The 11,965-nt window shown below is 39.5% G+C and overlaps 1 protein-coding gene across 6 annotated transcripts in view; it reads right to left on the minus strand.

Annotated features, from left to right (window-relative positions):
• The window catches only part of CNTLN (centlein), a 353,870-nt gene extending 342,314 nt beyond the window's left edge, over window positions 1-11,556 (minus strand). For 3 of the 6 annotated variants that reach the window (XM_063650529.1, XM_063650528.1, XM_054501410.2), the window contains exons 1-2: window positions 11,041-11,461; window positions 3,118-3,206 (exon numbers count right to left, since the gene is read on the minus strand). In XM_063650529.1, the coding sequence (XP_063506599.1) occupies window positions 3,118-3,206; window positions 11,041-11,400 (449 nt within the window). In that variant the 5' untranslated portion in view covers window positions 11,401-11,461. Of the gene's footprint in view, window positions 1-3,117; window positions 3,207-11,040 lie in introns of all 6 variants that reach the window. The other 3 variants (XM_054501408.2, XM_054501409.2, XM_063650530.1) reach the window with 3 other exon arrangements.
• Between the last annotated feature and the right edge of the window lie 409 nt (window positions 11,557-11,965).

Genomic DNA, 11,965 nt, shown 5'->3' on the forward strand with positions numbered 1-11,965 from the left:
ATTAAAGAAAGCTACTTTGAAAAAGGAAAAAATTTAAAAATAAGTAATTTTTATAAGTAAAAATTTGATTTCTAAAATTTTAAAATTCAAATAATCAAAGAGAATCTTCATCCATTTGGGCTGCTATAACAAAATACCTTAGATTGGGTAATTTATAAACAACAGAAATGTATTGCTCACAGCTCTGGAGGCTGAAAAGTCCAAGATCAAGGCACCAGCAGATTCAGTGTCTGGTGAGGGTCTGTTCCATGTAAATGACACCTTCTGTATCCTCACATGGCAGAAGAGAAGGGAGGCTCCTTAAACCCCTTTATAAGGGCACTAATCCCATTTATAAGGGCCAAGCCCTCATGATGTAATCACTTCCAAAAGGCCTCATCAATATTATCAGACTGGGTATTAGGGTTCAACATATGAATTTTGGAGGGACACCAACATTCAGATCATAGCATAGAGCAAACAGAAGAATTCCACTTATTGATGGAACAAAAAGTACGAAGGCCACTGAGGAGATACAACAAAAGATAAAAAGATGGAAAACATGAGATAAGACAGAAAAGAGAGAAGGTCAAATCCATAAGATCCAACCTCTAACAGAGTGCTAAAACAAAGAATACAATGAAGAAAAAATATGAGAACATTTTATCAATCAAAAGAAAATCTTAAGTTTTGAAATGGAAAGGCCCACCAAAGGCTAAGAAGGATAAATTTTCAAAGGACCCAAATAAACAGATGATGTTGAGATTTCACAATAGCGCACCTAAAGAGAAAATCCTACAAGCTTCAAGCAAGTATCTAGGAAGAAACAAGAATCACACTGATGGTCTCCTTGGTAGCATTACTGTATGCTCAATTTAGATAACAGAACTATGCTTTCAAAAATCCAAGGCAAAAATACATGGACATAAAATATTATGTTCAGCTGAAGTGCCAACTAAGCATAAGGGCAAAAGAAAGACATTTTCAGGCATTTAAGGAGTCAGAAAATGTACCACCTGTCCATCCTTTCTGAGAAAAAAAATATTTGAAAATAATCCAACAAAAAAGAAAAGGACAATCTGGCATCCTAGAAACTGTGTAATAAGTTCAGCTGTACAACGAAAAGAAAACCTATGATGACAAACATGAGTAGGTTTAGAAAGGAATTTGTCCAAATCCATACCATAAGCCAAAGAGGACAAGGAAAAATGTTCTCAGCCTGTTATACAAATGTCTGATGAAGAACATAGACATTCTTTATAAGAAAAAGTAAAGAGAAGGGCAATGAGAAATTCCAGGGGGGAAATGCTGTCCAGGAAGTCCACGGTTTAAAAATTAAACAGACCGAAATGGATCATAATTTGGATAACTAATGGACTACACAGAAAGATCATCTATTTGACCTTGATATTTAGAATATTCTTTTTAACAGACATAGGTTGAATATTCAGCATATCATTTTCACTTCTCAATGGATGTGAACATACTACATGGTTCTCTAGGAAATATTTACATAGTCATAAAATTATAAATGCCACTATTGTTTCCAATTTCAAAAATAAACTCAAAATCCAAAGTATCTCACAGTGTAATCTACAGACATCAGAATTACCTGGAAATGTTATTTTAAACTTTATTTTAAACTTAGATCCCACCCCTAGAGATTCAGTAGATCAGGTAAAAGGCTCAGAGATCTTCATTTTAATAAATTCTCCAAGTATAACTTGTGCACACTAAATTTTGAGAGTCATAGTTATAAAGCAGTAATCTCCAAAATGTCTCATTACACCTTATCAACAAAAGACTTCTGAATACCTACGTCTAATATACATATGTACATTTCTTTATAAATTGTATGTTATACGAATATATACTTTGTATATTATAAATACGAAAAACAGACATTGCAAAGAATGAGGAAAATGACCTAACAATAATTTAATATCTGCTTCCGCTTAACCAAGAGAAAAGTAAAAATTATGGATAGGTTTAGAAAGTTTTAAAAAATAACAAATACAAGGAGAGGAGAATAAAGAATCACAGAAATGACAATTGAAGTCCCAAGGCTTCTCTAGAAGGCTTATTCTACTAAAAAAACAGAGGGAGTCTGAGAGTGATCACATTTCATCTCAAAAATGATTGAGGAAGTAACAAAGCTACTTCAACAAAAGACTTAATTCTGATCATCAGACGGAAAAAAAATGATTGATGAATTAGACATAGAAGCAACAAGAGAAGAAACTGATTATACTATTTTAAGTGTTCATAATAACCAAAGATGGTAAAATTAGACATACTCAGGCATGTATCACAGATTTTTAACAAGTCAAATCTCAGACAACACTGGAATGATCCCAGGACTAGAGACTACAAGGGTGAATATAATTCAAGTAATAAAAAATGATATTCAGATTTTAGGATCATGATTCTAATTTTTAAAAAAGGAAAAGGTATCCATATGCTTAGCTTCTCATTTAAGAAGTATAATGAAATCCATTTACTAGGAAAGCAAGTGTTTTAATTGCTGTGCTAAGTGTCATGGGAATACTGTATACCAAATGTTTGATAGAGAGAACCCAGCATCATTCCACTGTTTCTAATAACCAAGGAGAGGCCCAACAATCTACAGTTAAATGACTGGGCAGTTCCTACAGGATAATATGGAGTGCTAAGTAAAATCCTTTAACCTATTCCAGAACACTTACTCTACACTGGCAAGGTCATCTCAGGCTTTCAATTACACACTGCAATTATCTAAGGGGAAAAATGAGTCACGTCTAGTAAGTTCCCTATAGAGGCAGTCTATGGAGTAATAAATCAAACAACAGGGACTTCGCCAATTTTTAAGGTTGGACTGTAACAGCTCAAGACACACACACACAGTATTTAAGACACAGTTTTATCTCTTAGCTACACACTCTCCAAATATGTCAGAATATGAACAGGAACAGGGCCTACCTGTACCTGGTGAACTGGCACCCTTCATAATAAATCCAACAATTTTAATTTTCAGCTCCACATTTATTTAGAAATTAAATGAATCCCTTTAGGAGATTAATGATAAGTACTAACTTTAATAATGAAGAGAAACAAACTGAACACACCAAATACTCATGAAAAAATAATTTGAGAGCTCACCTTTCCACAACCAAACTGACCACTTGTGTGAGATCTGGGTTTGTAACCTGGAGACGTTTCCACAAAGCCCATACAAATTCTTTATCAGCCTTAAAGAAATAAAAGAGAATTTAGATGCATTGCTTTGTAGTGATAGTGAAATAAGATACTACATTGAATTTTAAAATGAAAAAACAATTACTTGATCCCTAGTTGTATAATTACATCAACTGATTCTCTTTAAAGGAATGGGGTAAAGCTTTATTTTAAAAAGTTATTACACAGATAATCCACATTCACTTTTACTATTTCTATCACCTATATTTTGGGATACAACTGTTGAAATGCTAAATATCTAGTTAAATTTGCTCTAAAAGGAAACTTCCCTCCCTGCTGCCCCATTTTCAGCTCCCCTTTTATCAAAACTCCTTGAAAGAGTTGCCTGTAATTACTATGTCTATTTCCTATGTCCCATTCACTCTATAATGCTTCCTAATAAGATTTTCCTCACCACCATTATGCTAAAATCATTATTCAAGGTCCTCTATATTGCCAAATCCAAAGGACAATGGGTAGTTTCAGTCCTTATTACCTAGGTTAGTTGTTATTAACCTTGGCTGACAAGTATCTCTTTTGAGGAGCTTTTAAAAAATAGGGATGAATTAGAGATTCTGATTAATTGGCCTTAGGTTAGAGCTAAGCATCAGTATGTTTTAAAAGTGCCTTGAGTGAATCTGTGCACTCTGGGTTGAGAACCACTGCCCTAGGTGACCTCATATCAGGCCCATGATTTTAAGTACCAACTGTATACACTGAGACTCGCACATTTCTATCTAGAGCCATTTCCCGTACTCTTAGGTCCAGACTTGTATCTCCAACTGCATATTCAATAATTCCACTTGAAAACCTAATAGATATCTTAAATTTAACTTGTCCAAAATAAAATTATTGGTTCCTTACCCTCTCACAAATCTGCCCCTCTCCCTCCCAGAAATTGATACTGCCATCTATTCATTTATTCAAAGATCTAAAACAGTGGTGTCCAACCTTTTGGCTTCCCTGGGCCACAGTGGAAGAAGAAGAATTACCTTGGGCCACATATAAAATACACTAACACTAACAATAGTTAATGAGCTAAAACAAAAATTGCAAAATAAATCTCATAATGTTTTAAGAAAGTTTAAGAATTTGTGTTAGGCCGCATTCAAAGCCATCCTGGGCTGCATGCGGCCCACCTGTGGGCCAGGTGTTAGGGTTAGGTTGATCTAAAACTTAGAAGTCAATCTTGTTTATTCTTCTTTTTTTTTTTTTTTTTTTTTTTCTGAGACAGAGTCTTGCTCTGTCGCCCAGGCTGGAGTGCAGCGGCGCAGTCTCAGCTCACTGCAACCTCTGCCTCCCAGGTTCAAGTGATTCTTCTCCCTCAGCCTCCTGAGTAGCTGGGACTACAGGCACGCACCACCACACCCAGCTAATTTTTGTATTTTTAGTAGATACAGGGTTTCACCATATTGGCCAGGCTGGTCTCGAACTCCTGACCTCATGCCTCCTAAAGTGCTGGGATTACTGGCATGAGCCACCGTGCCCGGCCAATCTTGCTTATTCTTTTCTCCTCACAGTTCATATTCAAATCATCAATAAACCCTACTGTCCTTATCTACATGACAGGCAAATTCTGACCACTCTCACCACTTCTACCACTATCACCCTAGTCGAAGTCAATTCCGTCTCTTCCCCAGCTATCTATCATGGTCTCATAGCCTTACAACTCAAAACTCTCCAGTGAGTTTCCATCAAATTAGGAAACTAATCCAAACTCTGTGTCAAGGCTACAAGACTCCATATGGCCTGGCCCATATACACCTGCCCAACCTCATCTGTCACTTTCCTCCTTGTTCACACAGACTTTCTAATTCTACTTGCTCCACTTGAACCAGGGCCAATGCACACACTGCATCATCCATCACATTTTCACATAGAGTATTCCCTCACTTCATTCAAGTCTTTGCTGAAATAATATCTCAAGTGAATTCTTCCCTGACTACTATCACAGCCACCAAAACCCCCAAGTCTCTAGTAACCCCTTTTCCAGTTACAATTTTTTTTCACAGCACATTTCATTTAATAATCCTGTATGTTTAGTGATTTGGTTTTACTTGTGTGGCAGATATCTCAATTTCTGTCTCCATCATCCATTCTCTCTTTTTAGTTACAGAAACAATTCTGCCCAAGTAACAGACCAAGCTCTCTTGCCTTATGGGTTATATGACTAAGTTCTGTCAATGAAATATAAGTGCTGTTGGAAACTTAAAGGAAATCTTAAAATTAGACTTGTGTCTACCCATTGTTAGAAATATTCTTCCCAGTCTGTTGTTGCTTATTTATGATGATTTTTTTTGAAAAAGCAAGTTATTAATTTTACATACTCAAACGTATCCATCTTTTCAATTATGGCTTATGGATTTTATGTTCCAGTTAGAAAAGCCTTCTCTATTTCAAGATTAGAAATATATTTACCCATTTCTTCTTCTGGAATTTTTTTTAATATTTTTTAATCAACAGATAAAAATTGCATATATTTATGGCATACAACATAATGTTTTATGTATACATTTTAGAATGATTAAATCAAGCTAATTAACATAACCATTAGGGCGAGCACAGTGGGTCACATCTGTAATCCCAGCATTTTGGGAGGTCAAGATGGGAGGGGATCATCTGAGCCCAGGAGTTTGAGACTGGCCTGGGCAACATAGTGAGACCCCCATCACCACAAAAAACTTAAAAATTAGCTAGCCATAGTGGAATACGCCTGTAGTTCCAGCTACTCAGGAGGCTGAGGGTGGGATGATTGCTGAGCCCGGGAGGTCAAGGCTACAATGAGCCATGATCATGCCACCATACAGCCTGGGCGATAGACCAACACCCTATCTCAAAAAACAAAGAAAAAAACATAACCATTACCTCATACACCCACCATTTTTTTGTGATGAGAGCACTTAAAATCTATTCTCTTAGTGATTTTCAAGTACACAATCTATTGTTATTAAGTATAACACCATGCTGTACAGTAAGTCTGGTGATATGAAAAACAGTAAATTCTTTTGTGAACAATAAAATGTTACAAATGGATTGTGGAACTATGTTATGTATGAGTTTTGTGAGTTTTTCCAGTTATTTAAATGCTATACTATGTTCAATTTGGATTACACCTAGAATTACTAAAAAAACTTTCATATACAAAAAATAAAGTCCCCCCCAAAAAACACAGAACTAGTTTCCAAACTGTTCCAGACATTAATACAAGGAAACTATTATCAATCACTCATATTCTCTTTATATTTTTTCCTTCCTTCAGGCACTTAAAGATGTTCTTTTTAAATAACAAAAATAAAAACCTTGGCCAGGTGCGGTAGCTCACCCCTATAAGGCTGAGATGGACAAATGGCTTAAGTCCAGAAGTTCGAGACCAACCTGGACCACACAGGGAGACAGAGACCCCATCTCTACAAAAAATACAAAAATTAGCCTAGCGTGGTGGCACACCTGTAGTCCTAGCTACTCTGGAGGCTGAGGTGGGTGGATCCTTTGAGCCCAGGAGGTAAAAGCTGCAATGAGCCATAATTGCACCACTGTACTCCAGTGTGGGTGACAGAGGGAGACTGTCACAAATAAAATGAAAACAAAAAATAAAAACCTAACATTACTCACTATAAAATTCCCTTTTTTTTTTTTTGAGACAAAGTCTCACTCTGTTGCCCAGGCTGGAGTGCAGTGGTGCAACCTCAGCGCACTACAACCTTCGCCTCCCAAGTTCAAGCAATTCTCCTGCCTCAGCTTCCCATGTAGCTGGGATTAATGGTGCATGCTGCCACACTCTGCTAATTTTTGTATTTTAGTAGAGACTGGGTTTCACCATGTTGGCCAGGCTGGTCTCAAACTCCCAACCTCAAGTGATCCGCCCATCTCAGCCTCCCAAACTACTGTCATTATAAAATTATTTATTCTCAGGCCAGGCGCAATGGCTCACACCTGTAATCCCAGCACTTTGGGAGGCCAAGGCAGGCAGATCACAAGGTCAGGAGTTCGAGACCAGCTTGACCAACACGGTGAAACCCCGTCTCTACTAAAAATACAAAAATCAGCCAGGCGTGGTGGCACGCACCTGTAATCCCAGCTACTCAGGAGGCTGAGGCAGGAGAATAGCTTGAACCAGGGAGGCAGAGGTTGCAGTGAGCCCAGATTGCACCACTGCACCCCAGCCTGGGCATCTAAAAAAAAAAAAAAAAAAAAAAAATTCTTTTTTCTCACTATAGAACTTCCAAACAGAACCAAATAATAATTTTTAAAAATTAAAAATAAAAATTCTTAATCATTTTCACAAAGTTTATTAAACTTGGGCTATGAAACAGTTGACTAAATACTAAATACTAGGTCTAAATTTCCCTGGAATTGGATTGGTTTTGTCTTTCATCAACTGACATGGAAATAGATACCATCTATACAAACACAGACACCCCAAATTGCCATTTTTCACTGGGTACCTAGTCCCACAAAAAATAATTTAGTGTTGGCAATATATTAAGCCCTCAATTCACCTCTACTGGAGGAATGAACTCAACAAACACTTGAAACTGTTTCCTAAATCTAAACAAATATTTGGTCGTCAGAGCTCAGGGCAAAGGATGTCAAGAGTTTACTTACAAAATATGGCACCAAGTAGCCACTTAGTAAATTATTAGCATGAAAAATAATTTCACAAAAAGACTCACTAAGTAGAATACAGCTACAAACAACTGATGGAATTACACAGTAAGTTCTCAAATTTGTTTTTCTTTGTGAATAAATGAAGTTTCAACACATCTAAATTTCTAACATAAAATACAACTGGCTGACTTCTCTGATCACATATGATTCCAACATCGCCTGCTTCAAAAGTTGGTTTCACCATTAAAGTTGATGAGCTTTAATGATGAAACTAATTTCATATTTCATTTAAATATCCTAATTTTTTTCCTAAAACTGGCTTATAGGTTTAGTCAATATTTTTGCCTGATACCAAAAAATAAGCTTTATAAATGCTATATAAACATATTACTCTTTCTATGTAAACACAACACTTTTTTCTCATCTCACTCTATAAATGGTGATAAATGTACAAATACACATGCCCCAGCATGCTTTATTGCAAACAGAACACATTCTTGAAATATATAATCAAAATTAAAAGTGTAGTGGAGTTAGGTTCTAAATTAGTGAAATAGGGCATTAAATGTCATGGATGCAAAATTACCCTTTGGAACACCCTTGAAAAATTCCTTAGGAAAAAGCTACATTTGGAAGCTAACCTACTACCCTCAGTAAGTCCAATACAGATAGCTTTTCTTCCCTCATTGAAATTAATCACTTTTTCTTCAGATAAGCATTATTTATAGTTCACTTGCTAATCAGGGGGCCATATTTTTTTAAAGTTTAATTAGATAATACAATCACTTAGAGTGGGATGAGATGCTGATATTAAGAGAAACATTTGATTGCTTTCTATTACATGCTTATTCTGAGGCATTCCAATGATGTAGAATGGTATGGGGAATTACTCAAACTTCACCAAGCACACATCATTGAATTCCCATAAGTTGAATGTGAAAGCAAAACAAATTAAATGAAGCTACTACTTATGACCATGGACTAATTAGCAGTGTTCTTTTTCCTAAACTATGTTTCAATCATTGTTGGGTTCTGAAATTAATTTAGATCTGGACAGCATTTTTTAAAGGAATAGAACTGAAAAAATATCAGCGCACACAGTGTTAGAGTATGTATCCTTTCTGAAGATATATGTATGTATATGTGTGTACTTACTAGGTTGAGATACAAAATTTTACTTCGAGTTGTAATTTTCAGCAGTTTTAATGCTATGTATTCTTGGGTACTGTGATTTCTAGCTGAATAAATAAGCAGGAGAATATACTTTAAAAGATATAAAAGTGAATATTTAATCACCTAAATGCTTTTTTACAAAACAATTGGGAGTTAAATTATTATTTTTCCCCAAGATTCCCCAAGAGCAGGAGTCTGATTTGACTAAGATTTTTATGGTGCGGGATACTGCCTACAATTATATAAGAGTATTAATATTACAAAATCTAAGAGAACATCATTCTAGACTACTATGACCATCTCTGTATTCTTACATTTGCCAAGAGTATGTCAATCATTTTCCTAGTCTATATATGTCCGAGGTCACAAAAGCCAACACCATGTTTGGAGCCACATTTTTAAAGAATGTAAGTATTTGTGGGAAGAGGTTCATCAGGCTGTTTCCAATAGACTGACTTCCTTAACCAAGTCGGTCATAAAAAAGTATCTTAGCTCTTTAGCCGGCTAAAGGCCTAACTATGTGGGGAGGCAGAAGTGGGAGGAAAGTGTGGAAAATATGCCAAAGAGTGTCTTAGATTAGGACTCAGAGTATCAAAGGCCTTTATCATGGGTTCACATCTTAAAACTCCCCAAAGGGTGAGGTCTGCAGATGACAAATGCTTCAATTCATTGTTGTCATTTATTTATCCCTTTGCTCCTTATCCAACGAAGAACAGAAAAATGGTAAAACGAAGAGGGCACCACATAAAATGTCCCAACCTTGTTTAACCAAAGGCACATTCAATTTGAAGATGGTCCCATTTTTACATCCTTCACTCAGTCAGCAAGGACCTATAAAACGGGCAAAAGAATCCAACAGAACAAACTATGAGAGAATGAATTTCTGTAATCCCAGCACTTTGGAAGGCCAAGGCTGGCGGATCACGAGGTCAGGAGATCGAGACTGTCCTGGCTAACACGGTGAAACCCCATCTCTACTAAAAACACAAAAAATTAGCCGGGCGTGGTGGCGGGCACCTGTAGTCCCAGCTACTCGGGAGGCTGAGGCAGGAGAATGGCGTGAACCCGGGAGGCGGAGCTTGCAGTGAGCCGAGACTGCACCACTGCACTCCAGCCTGGGCGACAGAGAATGAATTTCATTAACTGTTTTATTAAACTGATGATACTGTTCACAAAGTTACTTTGATGTTCAGCAGTTCCTAATTGGTTTCTACCTTGAAGACAGAGTGACTTAAAGATCTACTGTTCAGTGAGTTTCCCACATCCAATCTCCCAACCCTATCTAAAGGTTCTGGTAAAATCAAAAGAGATGATGTTAAGGATGCAAAACTAAAGGAAAATTCAATCTCTTTGAACATGAGTATAGTCAAGTCCATCCTTACAAAAACTCTACAAACAGGAAAGTAATGTTAATGCAATTGATTTAGCAAATGTTTTTCACTGGCAAGATCACATGAAAATGTGATTTCTCACTCAAGGACCGCGGAATTACTATAGCTGGTTAATAAACAAGTACCAAGCATCATCTATTGTTAAGTTCCCGGCTCTGAGACTTTCTAAACGTTACTCGTCTGTGTTTACAACTTAAGTTTGACTGGGTAAAAACAAAGCCAAGTGTGGGTTTGAAATTTTAAAAACAGGCTCCTTCATCGATGGATTTTACTTTAACAAAAGTGTTTACACTTTCCTGTTCATTTCAACTAGTGGACTGCATGTCACTCATGGCCCCCGGCAGGTATCAGCTACCGTCACCACCAAGAACTTGGGCTTTGGGGGAAGGGGAGAGGATGCGATTGCGACTATCCAAGTGACCAAAACCAAACCCGAGCGCGGAGGCGAAGCCTGTCTGGCCGCAGTTCGGAAAGGGGCAGGGGCCCGGGGTCGGGGAGCCGGGCGCACCCGCGTCCCTCCAGCCCCCGGCAGCGGGCGAAGCAGGGTGTGCATCCGCCAGGGAGTGTCGCTGGGCGGGGCTGGGTAGGTCCTAAGGCAGAGGGAGAAAGGCGCGCCTCCCCACGGGTCCCGGCCCCGCTGTGGTGGGGAAAGGGGGGCTGAGAGAGTCCTCGATACCTGACACAGGGCCAACTCCTCCTTTAGGCTGCTCAGCTCTTCCTCCAGCAGCTGCGTCCGGGTCACCATCGCCTCCTCTACCGAGATGCCCTCTAGCCGTCTGGACCCCATGGGCGCGCTGAGGAGGGGAGCATGAGCCGGAGCTGCCCCCCCAGGCCCTCGCCGGCCCCCTGACCCTTCTTCGCCCACCCAGATTTTATCACTTTTGTCCGCGACCACCTCCCGCGCTGCGCCGGCAAAACCCGAGGCCTCGCTGCGCACTGCGTGTACCTCAGCTCCCCGCCCAACACGTGGGGACCTGGGGCCCAACTGTCGCGCTGGGGGCGAAGGGTGCCGTGAGGGAGGCGAACGCGCCGCCATGGCTGCGGCTGCTAACGGGTCAAGTTCCCTGTTGGAAACTCCACCTCCCTTTCCCCAACCCGGCGAGCCCGGAACGGCGAACCGCGCATGCGCGAGTCTTTTCCCGCCTTGGCCCGCGGTGTCCTGTGTTCTCTGGTCCTGGCCGGCTTCCCGCGGGCAATGCGCCCAGCGCGAGCGTTGGGGTACGCACGCGCCGTGGCCCGAAAGGGTAAGGCTGGTCCGCCGGGCAGGCCATCCCGACGTCCTGTGCCTGAGTCCTTGGCCAGGATCGCCTGGATTTCCCGCCCACCTAAAGCCCTGCCTGCCACTTACATCCCACCTCTTAAAGCCTTCCTTGACAAGCCCCCAGCCCCAAATGATCCTTAACTGTGAAATCCCTCTCCTTCGAGGCCCCTGCCAACTCGTGTGTCACGTTTCATTGACCGCCCTGGAGTGTCAGTTACACGGCTAATCTCTCCAGCCCTGTTGTAAGCTCCTTGAGGATCAAGGAATACGTTTTACACTTGAGTGTTTTCTTCACACCCCTTGGCAAAACTGCTTTAGTACAGCTGACATCAGCTGACTA

The sequence above is a fragment of the Pongo pygmaeus genome, chromosome 13 (assembly GCF_028885625.2).
Source record: "Pongo pygmaeus isolate AG05252 chromosome 13, NHGRI_mPonPyg2-v2.0_pri, whole genome shotgun sequence".
NCBI lineage: Eukaryota > Metazoa > Chordata > Mammalia > Primates > Hominidae > Pongo > Pongo pygmaeus.